Below are 18,467 nucleotides of genomic sequence, written 5' to 3'. Positions count from 1 at the left end.
TGCCACCCAGAACAAAACTCATTCCACACACAGATGAAAAAAATTAGAGAGAACATTGGTCCCCTGCTAACTGAGCAAAGAGGCACCTTTTAAAAGTGATTATCTTTATTTAGCAGGGGGAGAGCACCTGGCCCTATCTATCCCCAGCACAACATCCCTCCAGTGGCTGTTGCTGGTGTCTGTCTTATGTTTCTTGTTTAGATTGTGAGCCCTTTGGGGACAGGGAGCCTATGTATGTATGTATGTATGTATGTATGTATGTATGTTTGTAAAGCAGTATATAAATATTCACCATATTTGTAAGTAAGCTCTAAAGGTAAAAGGTAAAGTGTGCCGTCGAGCTGATTTCTATTCCTGGTGCCCACAGAGCCCTGTGGTTTTCTTTGTTAGAATACAGGAGGGGTTTCATTTTGCCTCCTCCTGCGCAGTCTGAGATGATGCCTTTCAGCATCTTCCTTTATCGCTGCTGCCCGATATAGGTATTTCCCATAGTCTGGGAAACAGACCTGTAAGGATTCGAACCAGCAACCTCTGGCTTGCTAGTCAAGTCATTTCCCTGCTGCACCATCTCCCTTAGGAATATAATGGATTGATATTTATTTATTCAAGCATGTTATTTTCACCCACCACCCCCAAGAAATAAGGAAACTGTAGCAGTCTGTACTGGATTCAACTAATCCTAACACTTCAGTGTTCAGTTGTCTCTTACAACGTCAATGTGTGGTAGTTTGATTTGGAGCCTCTCTCAACCTTTCCTGTTCATCTTTTTGTCTTTTAGCCATTCATGAATTTCCTGATGATTTATTCACAAATAAGGAAAGGCAGCAAGGAGCGATACTGCTTCACATTCTTGGTGTAAGTATACTCTATTTTAAACACACATGCATAAACACAAACATACACACTTTCTGCTCTTTTGCAAATCATTGTAAAATGTGGCCCACGCTTATTCTGTAATGCATATTTTCTTCTCAGGGCCCAGCTTATATGGAAATCTTGGGATACATCACAACAACTTAACAGAGCTGTGTTTTGAATTGACAGATTTGTACAGTCTCTTGCCCAGCCAAATCTCTGGCTAGAACTAGACATTATTATTGTTGTTGTGAACTGCCCTGAGAGTTTTGATAGTGAGGGGTGCAATAGAAGTTGAGTAAATAATAATTTTAAAAACTTGACGTACATGGCCGCTACTAAAAACCATGCCACAGATCTTGTTCTCCTGTCCATAGTCATGTCTAGTAATACAAAAGGTGTGACATGATGTCATTTCAGTCTGAGTTACACCCCTATCAGCTGTGGCCAGTGATGTGCAGCGGGGAAAGGAAAACTCAGGTTGTGATGGCATCCCATCACATGGTGTTTGGTACTGCTTAACATTACAAGAGGAAGAGGAGGAGGCTTTTGAGGGGTCAGTCGCCATGCATCCTCTCTAATGTTTCATTCCAGATTCAAAAGACTGAATTCACACTTATTCACTGTACCAGTGTGCATAGAATAGTGTTTCTCAGTAACAGATACCTGATTCCCTTACTTTTGCCCTGACTAGGAAGTAGCACATGGGGAGATGAGTAGGTCTTGAGGTAGTGAACATTAATTGTCCTATTGGTTAAACAGGGTTTACCTTGATTTTCATTTGGATGGGAGACTACATGTGAGCACTGTCTGCTGTAAGATATTCCTTTAGGGGATGAGGCTGTAGCTCAGTGGTAGAGGGTCTGCTTGCATGCAGAATGTCCCATGTTCAGTCCCTGGCATCTCCAGGTAGGGCTGGGGAAAGACCTATGCCTGAAACCTTGGAGACGATGCTGCTAGTCACTGTAGACAGTAGTGAACTAGATGGACTAATGGTGTGACTCAATATAAGGCAGCTTCTTCGACATGGTCTCTGTGCTTTACACGAATGGGCTTTGTGCCTGCGGAGAGACCTCGTCGGAGCTTCCAAGCTAGATACCAAGTTTTGGCAATAACCCCGCCCCCCCCCCACAGTATATAGGCAGCTGCGCAGGCTTCCCTCTCCAGTCTTTCTTCGTCTGCAGACAGTGAGACATCGTTGGAGACCTTCTCTTGCTAGAACCTTGCTAATTACCAACTTTATCCCTATATATTTTATTTTAGTCTCTCTCTCTTCATTAGCGTTTTTATTTTCCCCGCGGTACCACCCCTCTCTGTTCCGCCACGGCCTTCAGGCCCAGTGTGATACAGTTTGCCTTATTTGCCTTTCGGCCTATGGCCAAAACGACTAAATTTAAGTAGTGTGGTCACTGCAAATCTAAGATTCCATCGACCAACAGCCACAGACTCTGCCTCTTTTGTTTAGGTGAAGCCCATAAAGTTGGCTCTTGCCCCCATTGTGCAGCCTTTACCAAACAGGCGCGTAAGAACTGGGGATCTCGCCTAAGATCTTGGCTTTGGTAACAAGCCTTCAAATTTTCTGGGCCCTCCATGTCGAATCCGACCATGGAGGCCTCGACGAGCTGATCTCCTGCGGCCTGGGGCTTACAGCCCATTTTGTCCCCTCCGGGGATTGCAATAGCCGCTCCAGAGGCTAACTTACCGGTCGATCCCGATGCTCGGGCTTCAACATCGATACCAAGAACTTCCGTGGCGGTATCCATCACGAAAGCGGCAATCATTGAATCCCACACTGTCCAACCTTCAAAAAAGAAGAAGAGAAAGAAGGACTGTCGTACTCAGGATGCTGCTCCGAGAAAGAAGCAAAGATCGACCCATGATACCGAGCGTCGATCCCATACTCTCGAGACGGAAACCGTCCTGGATGCGGAAGTGGCCTATACATCTAGTCCGCACAATCCTGTCTACGAGTCCGAGGCAGCCTCCGAACCCGAGGACCTTCATCCAGAACAACCATGGCAGTGGACCAACCGGGACTATGAAGCTGCCCTTGATGAACGCTAAGCGAGGCAAATGGAGGAAGAGTCGGACTACTTCTACACTGACCACAAGCCGCGTTGCCCCCGCCAGACTTGGAGTGCTGCAAGGCCGTCCTTTGACCATTCCTCCTCGCCGATACTGTCAGGACTGTCGTCTTCGATACAGAACCTTCGCTCGGTACCGACGATCTTACCGCCTCCTCCTCCACCTCGAACCACTTCTCTACTTCCACCTAGGGTACCACCTAGGAACTATCCTATTCAAGCGGCCATGGCCACCATAACTCCTGATGCCAGGCCTCTGCCTTCTAGACTTGGGAACTGTGTCATTCTCTCTCCTGGGTGAAGAGATTCCTCTGCTTCTTCCTTGGATGACGAAGATCCAGAGTCCTCTCATTCAGATGGCATCTCATTGGGTCCCCCCCCCACCTACACTTTTGATGGAACCCAGGCCCTCTTCACCTTCTGAAGACTTCAAAATATATGCTGACTTCCGCTCTCTCATATGGTATCCTCCCTGGGTGTCCAACTCTCTCAGGAGGACAAATCTGATCCAGACCCCCTCTTTCAGTTAACTGAGGAAAATGCCCGCCCTTCGGTGTCATTGCCACTGAACCCATCCATTTTAAAGGTGACGAAGGCCTCCTGGCACAAACCCTCCTCCCTCCCTCAAACATCAAAGAAACTGGACGCCTTTTATAAAGTCCATGCTTCCACAGATCAAGATGATGCCTTCTTGAAGCAACACCCTTCCACCGACTCTATTGTGGTCGAGTCCTCGCTCTCTAAATTCCATGGATACGCTTCTTCTTCGCCACCTGATAAAGAAGGAAGGAAATTAGACATGTTTGGGAGGCGCTTATACTCTTATTTCATCTCTCTTAACAAGAATTGCAAATTTTCAGGCCTACTCTGCTAGGTATCAATCGTACTTATGGGACAACATCACCCCCTTCTTGGACAACTTACCAGAAGATCAAAGAGCCCCTGCCAAAGTCTTCCTCTGTGAAGCCACACACATCTCCAAACAGGAGCTTCATGCTGTTCGCCACACTACAGAAGGAGCTGCTAAGGTGATGGCCACCTCCGTCGCCACGCCTGGCTACGCTCCTCCGGCCTCACCCCCAATGCCATATCTAGGGTAGAAGATCTTGTCAGCTCCTCCCTGTTTGGAGAAAAGATGGGTACACTCCAAAAGGTGCAAAAGCTTTGCAGCACGGTGTGTTCTATGGGATTTCAACAATCCAAAGCCCGTCCATACAAACCTCAAAGATGGCAACAGCAACAATATTCTTCCAGGACCCAGCATTACCAACCACAGGACAAATCCTTTCATCCTTCCAGATACCAGTCATACAGAAAACGCTGCCAATTCTCCAACCCAAAGCAACAACAGCACCCTAGGGCATCTCAGCCCCAGGCCAAGAGGCAATGACTCCCGTCATTCCCCGCTTTGGGGTACCAGACTCTCCCCTTTCACTGCTACCTGGGAGAGCATCACCATGGACTCCTGGGCCCTGATCATTGTACGAATGGGCTATGCCACAGAATTCTCATCTACCACTCCATACAATCTCCCTCTGTGCATGCCGGTTACTTCTGCTCTCCCCTCAGAGGTCAACTCTCTACTTGCAAAACTTTCAATAGAACGAGTTCACAACCCACAATTGCCAGGATTTCACTCCTGATATTTCACTGTACCCAAGCCAGACGGCTCTCTCCACCTCATCCTCGATCTCCGTGACCTCAACGCTCATGTCACTTACCACAGGTTTCTCATGGTTACGATCCCTACCATCATCTCCCTTCTGCACAAGAACCAATGGTTCATCTCCATCGACCTCAAGGACGCTTATTACCATATTACCTTGAGACTTCAGCATCGTTGTTTCCTCCGTTTCCAAATATCAGATGTCACATACCAGTTCAGAGCCCTACCCTTTGGGTTGGCATCTGCACCGAGGGTGTTGACCAAATGCATGGTCCCGGTGGTCTTCTTCGTACAACAACAAAACATCAAGATATCTCCGTATCTTGACGACTGGCTCATGGTAGCGAACCCCAGTCCCTCCTAGAGGACTTACACACAGTCATCACTCTCTTGTCCAGCCTAGGCCTACAGGTCAATTATGAAAAATCCAAGCTTCACCCTTCCAAGATGATAGAATTCCTCGGCATCCTCTTCGACTCTCTCCAGACCAAAATCTTTCTACCAGACTGCAGGATTCAGGCCATACTGGACCTCTCCTCCCACCTGCTTTCCCACCCCTTCCAACAGGCACGAACAATCCAGCGCCTACTGGGCCACATGGCCTCCACTACCTATCTCCTCCCTCATGCCCACTTGCATGCCAGGATCCTTCAACACTGGTTCCTCTCAGTTTTCTCTCCACACAAGGACTCCCTCATGCTCACCCTACATGTTCCGCCTCAGGTCCTACACTCTCTTTTGTGGTGGACAGTTCCCGCCAACCTCCACATAGGTTCCCCCTTCCAAACCCCATGCCATGTCCTCGTACTCATGACGGATGCCTCCATGGAAGGCTGGGAAGCTCATGCCAAGAACCACAGTGTCCAGGGCCTCTGGTCCCCAACAGAAACTTCCCATCATATCAACTACCTGGAGTTTCTGGCCATTTTCAAAGCCCTGAAAGCATTCCTCCCTTTAATAGCAGGCCCCATGTCCTAACCCAAACGGACAACACTACTGCGAAAGCCTACCTGAACAGACAGGGAGGCACCTCCTTCACCTCCCTCCTGTACCTCTCCATCGACCTCTGGCTTTGGTGCGTTCAGCACGATGTCACACCTCTGGCAGTCCACATCCAGGGACAAGACAACGTGACTGCAGACAGATTGAGCAGATCCTGCACGACCTCACACGAATGGCAGTTGCATCGCCCCACGCTTCACGCTCTGTTCCACTGCTGGTTCCTTCCGGAAATAGACCTCTTCACGACAGAAGTGAACGTGCAATGTCACCGATACTGCTCCAGATCAGGGATCGGACTCAACTCTCTGGGAAATGCGTTCGCCAGGTCATGGTCCAGCCTCCTAGCCTACACCTTCCCACCCGTACCTTTTCTTCCTTGAGTTCTTCAGAAGATTTCTCAAGACCGTCCCCATTACATACTGATCGTTCCTTGGTGGCCCAGGAGGCCCTGGTCCCCCTGCCTCCTCCGTCTGTCCAACCACCGCTACCACCACCTGCCATACCTACCACATCTGCTCTCCCAACAGGATGGTCACCTCCTGCACCTTGACCTCCAGCGCCTGGCCCTCACAGCCTGGCACATAAGCCCAACCTTCCCATAGACCTTCAGCGCATGCTCAGTGCAGCATGTAAGCCGTCTACCATCGCATCCTACACCCATAAATGGACCCGTTTTCAGAACTTTCTAAGGGACTGCAGGGTTTCTTTACACTCTGTTTCAGTGGAGCATATCTGCTCATATTTACTCTCTCTCAAACAATCTGGACTGAAAATACCCTCACTATGGGTACACTTGGCAACCATAATAGCTAACTCTCCACCATCCACACCTTCCTGGTTCCAGAACCCGACTGTCAAACACTTTCTCAAGGGGCTTAATCACCTCTATCTGGACCCGCCAGTTATGGCCCCAGCATAGGACCTCACCTTGGTACTCTTATCCCTTATGTACCCTCCCTTTGAGCCTATGGCCACAATTTCTTTGGACCTCCTGTCCTGTAAGGTAGCATTTCTAACAGCTATCACTTCCGCCAGGCAGGTTAGTGAGCTAAGAGCACTGAGAGTGGACGCTCCTCACCTTATTTTTCACAAGGAAAAAGTAGTACTCCGGCCTGATATCGCCTTCCTACCTAAAGTCGTCACTTCTTTTCACCGCTCTCAACCCATCTCCTTACCTACATTCTTTTCAGAACCATCCACTGATGCTGAACGTCGTCTCCACTCTCTCGATGTTCGCAGGGCATTTGCCTTCTACGTGGACTGGACTGCTGCTCTCCGCACAACCAACTCGTTCTTCATCCTCTATTCGGGACCCAATAAGGGCAAACAAGCCTTAGTCCAAACCATCTCCAGATGGGTGGTCCGCACTATCTCTCTAGTCCACCAAATTTTAAAGAAGCCTCTCCCACCCTCTATCAGAGCACACTCAACGAGAGCAGTTGCGGCTTCCACTGCCTTCGACAGGTCCATCCCTCTGGACGTCATCTGCCAGGCGGCTACGTGGGCTTTGAAGCACTCATTCATTCAGCACTACACCCTGGATGTCCATACCAGAAAAGACACGGCGTTTGGCAGGGTGGTATTACAATCTATCTTTGCCTGATCCCGCCTCCAGGTGAGCACGGCACGAGTGCAGCTTGCTATGCACCCGTTCGTGTAAAGCACAGAGATCACGTCGAAGAAGGACAGGTTGCTTACCTGTAACTTGGGTTCTTTTAGTGGTCATCTGTGCTCTTACACACCCACCCTTGGAGACCCTCCAAAGAGCGTCTGCTCCGCTAACCCGGGTTTTCTGGTCATGTGCTGCCGCAGCGAGGCTTAGTTAGCAGCGAGGACTATCCTGCCTGCTAACCCGGGTTTTCTGGTCATGTGCCACGGTCATGATGACAGGAGAGCTGGTCTTAAGAGAAGAGAGCTGGTCTTGTTGTAGCAAGCATGACTTGTCCCCTTAGCTAAGCAGGGTCTACCCTGGTTGCATATAAATGGGAGACTTGATGTGTGAGCACGGTAAGATATTCCCCTTAGGGCAGGGGTGGGGAACCTTGGCCCTCCAGCTGTTTAGTCGTAGTTCAAAAACAGCTGGAGGGCCAAGGTTCCCCACCCATGCCTTAGGGGATGGAGCCGCTCTGGGAAGAGCAGAAGGTTCAAAGTTCCCTCCCTGGCATCTCCAAGACAGAGCTGAGAGAGACTCCTGCCTGAAACCTTGGAAAAGCCGCTGCCAGTCTGTGAAGACAATACAGAGCTAGATAGACCAATGGTCTGACTCAGTGAGGCGAGTCTCATGATCATTGAGGAGAGTCTCATGATCAGAGACTCACCGGAAGGAGGTATGTGGGGAAAGCGGACTTAGTCCTCTTTTTCTGCAGACGATCATTCAGTCTGCCCTGGGTGGCCGGATCAGCTGCCCACACGACTGCCTACTCTGTCATGGAGCCAGTGGGGGCTGTGGGGACTTGGGGCCGCACGGCCCCCGGAAGGTCCAGGATGCCCTGAGCAAGCACGCGGGTCATCCTGGAGAGATCCCCAGGGCCGGGAGGCTTGTTTCAGCCTCCCGTCAGTGGTCTCCTCATGTGTTGCCATGGTATGGTGCCATGCCGTGCCGCAGCAATACACGATCACAAAAATGGGGTTAGCAGAGCGCTCGCTCTGCTAACCTCATTTAAGGGGAGGGCTACAAAAGCAGGTCACCTGCTTTGGAGAAACCGGGCTCACCTGCTCACCTCACGCTCGGCCGAAATCAGGCTAGGCTCCCTTAGCCTGATTTTGGCCATTCATGAGAATTACCTCAATATATGGCAGCTTCCAATGTTATGTAAATGCATGTTTGTTTTCTGTAACACGTGGAACCCTCAGAACCAAGAATAACAGCTTTCCTTGCAAACAGGAATGCTGTCAACATTAGTCCAATGGGGCACGTGTCCCAGATAAATTCTTTAGTGCCAGAAACAGTGTCAGTCACCTCTCCTTCACTCCATACAGCTATTTTATAACATTTAAAGATGTCCTTCCATAAAGGAACTCAGGACATCATATGTGGTTCTTTCTTGCATGCATGACTTATCCCCCTAGCTAAGCAGGGTCTGCCCAGGTTGCATTTGAATGAGAGACCATATGTGAGCACTGTAAGATATTCTCCTCGGGATGGAGCCACTCTAGGAAGAGCAGAAGGTTTCAAGTTCCCTCTCTGACTTCCCCAAGATAGGGCTGAGAGAGATTCCTGCCTGCAACCTTAGAGAAGCTACTGCCAGTCTGTGAAGACAATACTGAGCTAGATAGACCAATGGTGTGACTCAGTATACGGCAGCTTTCTATATTCCTATCCCACCAACAATCCTGTGAAGTAGATTAGGTTGAGAGAGTGACTGACTTAAATTTACCCAATCAGCTTCATGGCTGTTCAGGGAAGGAGTTGAATCCAGGCCTTCCCAATCCTAGTCCAGCACTGTAATCACTAAATTGCATTGGCTCTTGACTGTTGTGTAAGGCACTGAGTGTTGAATAAAAAGGAGATTCAGACCCCCATTTTAGCTGTGGTATTGCTGGAGCAATCCCTGCCAGTCTGGTTTGATTATTATTTCTTCTTCTTCTTCTTCTTCTTCTTCTTCTTCTTCTTCTTCTTCTTCTTCTCCTCCTCCTCCTCCTCCTCCTCCTCCTCCTCCTCCTTTTCCTTTTCAGTGTCTGGTTAATTAATTAAGGTTTTAATCCTGTAGTCACCTTGGAGTAAGTCCCACTGACCACAGTATTCGTTACTTCCAAGTAGACATGTATAGAATTGCACTGAGTAGTATAAAAATGGAGACTTTTTTTAAAAAAGCACCCTGATTATTCTTGTGGAGAGGCCATGATTGAGTTTAATAATCAAAAGAGGGGTCCATGGGCCTGAGGCAGGCCCGTGGGTCTGGGTTTCTGATCTTTTAAGAACCTAGTATTGCCCTTGCCTTCAAATATGGTCCCATGGTCTCCAAGTATATTTTCAGAAAAAACTGTGTGTTATTTTTGTACAACCCTTTCTTAGACTTGAAAAGGAAATATCTAATCCACCTGTTTGCATCCATTGATTTCTGCCAATTTACACCTAAGGAGACAGCAAATTTTAAAGGGTCCCTTTGTATTCCATGGAGGCAGACTATAAAATATTGCTGACAGCTAATGGCAAATGAAACAAAAAGCCAAGTGGCACCTCTAATGAGATATGATCCCAGACTTTATGGTTTATTGTAAACTTGCCAGGACAAGCACTTGGGGTATATACTCCAGCTTTCTTTGCCGAGGATTGGTAAATTGGTCCCTCTGGGAAGGTGAGCAGGCATGTAGGCTAGATGCTATGAGTGTTTCTCTGTGCTCAGTAAGTTCGAATGTGTTCACTTGGGCCTACTTCCAGGTAACTGTGCATAGGATTACAGCCTTTAGTTAGTGTGTACAATATGAGGACAGTCTCACCTGGGCCCAGAGCCTAGTGAGAGCACCAATGTAGCACAGAGCTCCTAAACATACAGACCTCCTCACAGATTTCATCAGAAGGTGCATATCCAATTATTTATAAGAACAGAAATGAATAACAGAAGATTGTATAGGTGCGCTGTCCAAGACTGTTGGATGGGGATAAGTGTTCAGACCTAAGATGCATTGTATAACACAGACTCAGCTGAGGACAAATCCTGATCCTTGTATGTAAACTGATGTATGTAGCAGTACTGCCCCCTCTATTGAAGTGGATGAGGAAGCTCTTGCAAGTGGAAGGGATGTATGTACTGGAGCTTTCAGGCCTAGAAAAGTTCAGAGTTTCAGTACAAGTGATCATGAGGCAAACAAGTTCACAACAGGCACTTCTTTTTTGATTGTAATTATTGTATAGCACCTAGTGAACCTTTTAGGTACATTATAAATAATAATAGCGATACTAATAACAATCATCATCGTCTGTAAGACTATTTCCCCAGTCTATTTCAGGAAGTGGTAAATGTCTTGCATAAGTACAGCCTTTGCTTCTTCTCCTTCGCAGTTCTGTAGATTGCTGAAATAATTCAGCATCCAACTCAAAATAACCATGCTCAAACATATCTACATTTCTCCTTTAATTTTACCTCTTTGAAAGTTTCCCGTTTTAAATGCAAATTGTACCTTTCATACTGTGTTTTAAGGAAAAAACTGTATTTCATGTTAGCATTTTGAGGAATCAGATGGATAATAGCTTCTCTAACTGAATTGCTGTTTTAATAATTGTGGCTTTGTGTGAATTGAAGGAGATGCCAAAAAAAAAAAGTCTCACTGAACTCTAAAGCTTTTAACTCTTTACTGCAATATGGTACAGTTATAATTCCCCTGAGTGAGCATAAGATTAATCTGAAGCTATAAAAGTAACGTCTGGACTGATTAGCAGCTACATTGATTAGATGGCATGAAACTGTCATTAACATTCTATCTACTGAAACTAGTTCTCAACCTTTTTAGCAGTTGTGCTTTGCGAACTCAAGTAAAAGGTTGATAAATGGGGGGTGGACAGAGAAAGCTTCACACAGACTTAAGGAATAGGAAGAGATGTGGGTATAAGTAGGGTGACAGAAGACTGGAAAGCTCAGTGGGAGCAGGGCACAGAACGTAGGGAAGGCATGGGTACAAAAGCTAGATATAGAGGCTCTTCTCACAATCAGTGAGAAGAGCCTTGGGAGGGTTAGTGGGGAGAGCGGGCTTAGGCTGCTCTCCCTGCACACGAGCAGGCAGCCTGCTCTGGGTGGCTGAAGTGGCAACCCACACGACTGCTGGCTCTGTTATGGATCCAATGGGGGCTGGGAGGATCAGGGGCCGCATGGCCCACGGAAGCTGCAGCATGCCTTGCGCAAGCGTGCAGGGCATGCTGGAGAGACCCCCGAGCCGGGAGGCTGTCTTTCAGCCTCCCGGTCAGGGGTCTACTCGTGAGTTGCTGTGGCGCGGAGCCACGCTGCGGCGACTCACAGTCGGAAAGCCCGGGTTAGCGGAGCACTTGCTCCACTAACCTGAGCTTAGGGGAGGGCTACTTAAGCGGATGACCCGCTTTGACTCAACCGGGCTCGGATGCGAGCCCAGTGAATTTCATGATCAGTGGGAAGTGGGCTAAGCAGAATGGGCTAAGAAGAATAGGAAAAAACGTTTCCTGCTGATAGAAAGGTCAATGGAGAGAGTGCTAGGCAGGCAAGGAGGGAAGGATTGAGGCAGTGCTTCACTTGTGGGACTACAAACTGATGGCACATAGGAAGTAGATTGCAGATATGAGTGGCTTTCAGCCATTGTGGCTGAGGATAATAGGAATTATCATCAAACAATTGGGGATCCAAGGTTGGGAATCCCTGGGTCTAGAACATAATTTTCCTGTTACGTCTCGTGTGTGGTCAAGTTAATTTATAATGCCTTCTTGTTTTTCCCCCTCACAGGCTCTGTATATGTTCTATGCCTTGGCTATTGTATGTGATGATTTCTTTGTACCATCTTTAGAGAAAATTTGTGAGGTATGTGAAAGAGAATTTTTGCTTTCTTTTGTAATTATTTTGTAATTATTATGTAGTTTTGTAACTAGCAGGGGGTACCTCAAATCTGCCTGCACTGTTTTGTATTTTTTTCATATTTCACAATGGTCTCATGGCCCTAAAGATTTGTTCTTAATTGTATTTCTGAAGATCATGTCAGCCAAGAATGACATTTTAAGGCTTGATTTGCTTGTCTCTCTCACTTCTGGTATGGGGATTCTATTTTCTCAGCAGAACTTTAGGCATATAATATCTCAGCTGGTTCCTGGGCTGTAAGGGCTGCTCATGGACTAACTGAGACGTAGTACAAACAGGAGAGAAGTTCTGTTGGTCAGAAGGAAAGCTAATCCACAGATGGCTATTCAGCTTGTTCTGAATGGGTAGCATGGCCTATGAAGTATCATTTGGAAGCAATGTTCTGAGGAAGCAACATTCCTGAGGAGAGTCAATTGCCTGCTGGTCTGAGCGCAAGAGGAAGCAACAAGGTTGTATTTCTCTCCTAAAGAAGGTATCAAGCAAGGGAACACAGCAAGGAAATAAACTAAAGAAATCACCAAGAAAGCAAGAGGGGAAGGAGAAACTAAGTTTGTTAGGGCTGGTAATTTTTCTAGGGTTTGATTTCTGGTTGGGTGGAAGTGTTTGTGTCTTTGACAGAAGAGTAGCCTGTGTGGGGTATTCATTCCTGGTGAATGCCTCAGCTTGTAGGAGGGTCACATTCCTGAACACAGTCAGTTTGACTACTGGTCTTGAATACAAGGGGTGAAGAAGGCCTGAGAGCTTAGCAAACAGAGATAGAAAACATGGCATTGGAGCTTTGTGTGGAGTTTAGTGAGGAAATGTTCAGGGGATCCTGAAACAAGTCCCCTTGATCACAAGTTGCCCAGTGGGAAGAGAAGGTAAGCACTACTCCTTCCTTCATGTTCTTGATAAAGGAAGTTTGAACAGTTAAATAGCTGAGCAATACAGCTAAGACCTAACTTTCTAATAAACTATCTCTAAATACTGTAAACAGCCAACAAAACCAGTTATGAAGATAGAAAGCCAGCAGAGGAGGCAGCACTTCCCAGTGTATTGCACAGAGTGTCGCATGTATGACTGTTTGCTCCTTGGGCAGAAGTCATGGGTGTGTGCTCGGTGCAAGGAGCTCCTGGCTCTCAGGGAACAAGTTCGTTCCTCGAGACCAAGGTGGTAGATCTAGTGAAACTCAGAGAGAAAGAGAGGCATGCAGACAAAACCTTCAGGGATGTGGTAGAGACATCCCACTCCAAGGCTGATAGCTTCTCTGCTGTCAGGGAGAAGAAGGAAATGCTTTTGCAGAAGGGACCCCTTCCATGGATGGTGAGCCCATATACTCTTGTACATGGGTTACTCCTCCGGGGGGGTGGGGAGTGGGCGATTCAATCATTAGAGGTATAGAGAGTTGGGTTTGTGACCCATGTGTTGACCACACGGTGACTTGCCTGCCTGGTGCGAAGGTTGCAGACATTACGCAGCGTCTAGACAGGCTCCTAGGCAGTGCTGGGGAGGAGACAGCTGTCATGGTGCACGTCAGCACCCATGATGTGGGGTAATGTAGTCTGGAGGTCCTGGAAGCCAAATTTAGACTGATAGGTAGCATATTGGAGTCCAGGACCCCGAAGGTAGCATTCTCAGAAATGCTACCTGTTCCACTCACAGGTTCCGTGAGACAGGCATTGCTGAGGGTCTCAATGCATGGATGAGACATTGGTGCTGAGAGGAGAGATTTAGATTTGTTAAGCAATGGGATACATTTTGGGGCAAGTAAGGCCTGTACAAAAGGGACAGGCTGCACTTGAACCAAGTTGGAACCAGACTGCTGGCGCTTAAAATCAAAAAGGTCACAGAATATCTTTCAAAATGACACCTGGGGAACAGTCGATGGGAGCTGGGCAGTATCCGGTTTGGCAAATGCGATCCCTTAAGGTGCAAGGGTGTAAAAGATTCAGATAAAACAGAAGGGGACAGAGCAGAACCACATAAAAAGCAGACAGGGAAGCTATTTTCATGATTGATCAAAACCGGGCTAATGGAGCCCAGCTTGGTTGTGATCAATCATGAGAACAACTGGGCTTGCAGGCGAACCTGGTGGTTCTCTGGTGGATAGACCGCTTAACAAACCCTCCCCCTAAATGAGGTTAACGCAGCAAACAGAGCTTCACACCAGGCAGGCAAGTCACCGTGCGGTCAACACATGGGTCACAAACCCAACTCTCTTTACCTCTAATGATTGCAGTTGCTCCGTTAACCTTGTTATTTTGATCATGTATCAGCCGTGGCTGCTTGCAGCCGCGGCTGACACACTCAGGGTGGGAGGGGAAGAGGGGTGGGGAGACCCCAGGAAGGCACCGTATGAGTGATAGGAACCCCTGGGGTTTGGGGGGCCGGAGCACCGCACAGCAGTGCTCCCCTTCCCCAAGAGCTCCCAGTGGAGCCACGGCTGGGTGCAGGAGAGCCCAACTGGAGCAGCCACTCGACTAGGAGGCCAATCCAGCCGCCCAACAACGAGTGACTGCTCATCTGCGGAGTGAGCGGGCTAAGCCCACTCTCCCTGCTGAACCCTGTCTGGCACTTCACATGGATCATGAGAATGCCTCAGGATCTCTCCAAACTGGGTGAGTGGGTGACAAAATGGCAAATGCCGTTCACTGTTGGTGAGTGTAAAGTGATGCATATTGGGGCAACCCCCCCCCACCGCGCATGTATATGCTGATGGAATCTGACTGATGGTGACTGACCAGGAGAGGGATCTTGGGGTCATGGTGGACAGCTCGTTGAAGGTGTCAACTCAATGTGCAGCAGCTGTGAAGGCCAATTCCATGCTAGAGATATCAGGAAGGGGGTTGAAAATTGTTGTTGTTGTAAAATATATATATCGCCTTTCATTAAAATAATCCCAAGGCGGTTTACAGCAGAATTTAAAACAAGATTATAAAAATGTCACAATTAAAATATAAGGCAAAACTTTAAAAACAAATCTGATTAAAAATTTAAAACACAAGCATAAAAATAGTACAAAATACAAAGAGCAGCAGCAGAGACAATCATATAAAAGCCTCCGTAAAAAGCCAAGATTTAACATGCTTTCTAAAAGCTGTGATGGAGACTGAGGAGCGAATAGCCACTGGGAGAGCATTCCAGAGTCTGGGGCAGCAACAGAGAAGGCCCTGTCCTGCATGCATGACAGACGAGCCTCCCTCATTGTCGGCACCTGGAGCAGAGCCCCCTCAGATGACCTCATCAAGGGGGCATAAACCCTTGGGAGAAGGCGGTCCCTCAGATATCCCGGGCCCAAACCGTTAAGGGCTGTTAAAACTGCCCTTATAATATTAAAATTGTTAATATTATAATGCCCTTATACAAAACTATGGTGCAGCCACACTTGGAGTGCTGTGTTCAGTTCTGGTTACCACATCTAAAGAAGGACATTGTAGAACTGGAAAAGGTGCAGAAGAGGGCAACCAAGATGATCAGGGGCCTAGAGCACCTTCCTTAGGAGGCAAGGCTACAACACCGAGGGCTATTTAGTTTAGAAAAAAGACAACTGCGGGGAGACATCATAGAGGTCTATAAAATCATGCATGGAGTGGAGAAAGTGGATAGAGAGAAATTCTTCTCCCTCTCACATAACACTAGAACCAGGGGTCATCCCATGAAATCAATTGCCATGAAAAATTATTCCATACAACACATAATCAACTTGTGGAATTCTCTGCCACAAGATGTGGTGACAGCCAACAACCTAGATGGCTTTAAGAGGGGTTTGGATAACTTCATGGAGGAGCAGTCTATCAACGGCTACTAGTCGGAGGCCTATAGGCCACCTCCAGCCTCAAAGGCAGGATGCCTCTGAATACCAGTTGCAGGGGAGTAACAGCAGGAGAGAGGGCATGCCCTCAACTCCTGTCTGTAGGCTTCCAGCAGCATCTGGTGGGCCATTGTATGAAACAGGATGCTGGACTAGATGGGCCTTTGGCCTGATAGCCCTCCGACTAGTAGTCATTGATAGACCTCTATCTTCTCTCCCCGCAGCCGTATTTTTTCTAAACTAAATAGCACCAGGTGTTGTAACCTTGCCTCCTAAGGAAGGTGCTCTAGGCCCCTGATCATCTTGGTTGCCCTCTTCTGAACCTTTTCCAGTTCTACAACGTCCTTCTTTAGATGTGGTGACCAGAATTGTACACAGTACTCCAGGTGTGTCCGCACTTGCTTCTTGGTTGACTTGTTATCATACAAATCAGGTTAATTTGTATGATAGCAAGCCTTCCAAGAAGCAAGGATATCACAAGTCAGTAGGAAGCCAGTGCCAAAAACAGAAAGCAAGGGAAAAACAGCACACCAAAATGGCTCTTGGAATGGTTGGAACACTCGAAACATTCCAAGCTCATTCCGCAGGAACAACAGGCTTGCCCAGTTGTTCAGATGGAATGTTCCGGGGATTTGCGTTCCCTTCCAAGTTCGGAACGGAACACGAATCCCATTCCATGCCCATCCCTAATCTGCACTGATCACATACAGACTTGGTTACTTTTATGTGCTCTACATGGGGCTGTCCTTGAAAAGTGTTTGGAAACCAGCTTATGCAAAATGCTGCTTGCTGCTGCTATATTGTTGTTGGGGCTAGATTGTTGTTGTATGCTCCTGTTTATGAAGAATATCACTCTGGTTGTTTTTGATCCGTACAGATTCCTGATTTGTTTCCAGGCCCAGTTCAGGGTGCTGGTTTTGACCTTTAAAACATGAAATGATTTGGGTCTAGGGTACCTGAAGGACCACTTTATTCCATATGAATCTGCTGAGGCTTTCTAAAGAGACCCTGCTCTGGGTTATTTTGCCAACCAAAGTGAGGATATACTAGCAGAATACTTGTTTTGCCAGCCCTGTGGCTTGCATTGAGATTGTCTGTTGGTCTTCTTTGGTACATGTCTATTTGCTATTTTCTCTTTTGTTGTGTTGGTTTTAAATTGTTTTGATGGTGCTTTTATTTTGAATATATTGCTTTTAATATCATTGTGCATCACCTTGGATACACTTGTTTTTGTAAAAAGGGGATCTATAAATTTTAACAAGTAAATAAATAGTGGTGGAAAGATGGTTCCTGGTTTTTTTTTTCTTTCAGAAACTACATCTGAGTGAAGATGTTGCAGGAGCCACATTTATGGCTGCAGGAAGCTCAACCCCAGAATTATTTGCATCTGTCATAGGTGAGGAGTCTGTCCCCAAATACATACAATATATGTAGCCATTTCCCAAACAGTAGGGCACAAGAATGGTTAATATACAGTTATGTTTGCATGTACCACTGATCTTCAAAATAAATATACCAATGGATGTCCTGGACTTGGGTATCAACAAACTTCCACCAAGGTAATATCTGCGCTCCATGCTCCAGAGAACAAATGTTGACCATCCAGTCCCCTACTTGAATGTTATTGATTGTTTTAAATGTTTGATCTTTTGGGTTGTTTTGTAGACCAACTAGAGACTTCAGTAATGGGCAGTATGTATATCAATATGTCAGATTAGTCACCAATTAATTAATTAAATTTAATCAATTATTTAAATAATTACTTGATCATTATTCAAATAAATAAATAAAATCCTGGTTCATGTTCATCTACATGAACTAGGATTTTATTTATTTATTTAACATATGGTCCAGAATGTGGCTGCCAAGTTGGTCTCTGGGACCATATCATTCCTGTGTTGAAAGAACTGTACTGGCTGCCAGTACGTTTCTGGGCAAAATACAAGGTGTTGTTTATCCTATATAATAAAAGGCTAAGTGAGTGGCCGTGGCCTTGGAACGTTGGGGATCTGCGTCCCTGCCTCCCTGGGCTGTTCTGGGCCTGCGCTTCGCGCAGGCCCAGAACAGCCCAAGGGAGACAGGACTGCCGACACCAGGCGGCCATGTTGGCGGCCGCAACGCGAACGGGAAAGCGGGGGGGAGGGTAGAGGCGGCGGCAAGAGGACCGGCCATGCCGCGGGGAGGGTAGAGGCGGATTGGCGGCCAGCACTCTGGGCAGCGGCAGCGGGACCAGCCCAGCCGCAACGCGAACGGGAAAGCGGGGGGGGGAGGGTAGAGGCGGCGGCAAGAGGACCGGCCATGCCGTGGGGAGGGTAGAGGCGGATTGGCGGCCAGCACTCTGGGCGGCGGTGGCGGGACCAGCCCAGCCGCAACGCGAACGGGAAAGCAGAGGGGGGGAGGGTAGAGGCGGCGGCAAGAGGACCGGCCATGCCGCGGGGAGGGTAGAGGCGGATCGGCGGCCAGCACTCTGGGCGGCGGCAGCGGGACCAGCCCAGCCGCAACGCGAACGGGAAAGCCGGGAGGAGGGTAGAGGC

General features: G+C 47.6%; 1 protein-coding gene across 3 annotated transcripts in view; it reads left to right on the top strand.

The window, feature by feature from the left end:
* SLC24A4 (solute carrier family 24 member 4) overlaps positions 1-18,467 on the top strand; it is a 199,597-nt gene that overhangs the window by 107,025 nt on the left and 74,105 nt on the right. For 2 of the 3 annotated variants that reach the window (XM_053280727.1, XM_053280717.1), the window contains exons 3-5: positions 779-855; positions 12,015-12,089; positions 17,245-17,329. In XM_053280727.1, coding sequence (XP_053136702.1) covers positions 779-855; positions 12,015-12,089; positions 17,245-17,329 — 237 coding nt within the window. The remainder of the gene's footprint in view (positions 1-778; positions 856-12,014; positions 12,090-17,244; positions 17,330-18,467) is intronic. The other variant, XM_053280737.1, reaches the window with a different exon arrangement.

This window comes from Hemicordylus capensis, chromosome 1, assembly GCF_027244095.1.
Source record: "Hemicordylus capensis ecotype Gifberg chromosome 1, rHemCap1.1.pri, whole genome shotgun sequence".
NCBI classification, from domain to species: Eukaryota; Metazoa; Chordata; class Lepidosauria; order Squamata; family Cordylidae; genus Hemicordylus; species Hemicordylus capensis.
This window is presented reverse-complemented; position numbering and strand designations above follow the sequence as displayed.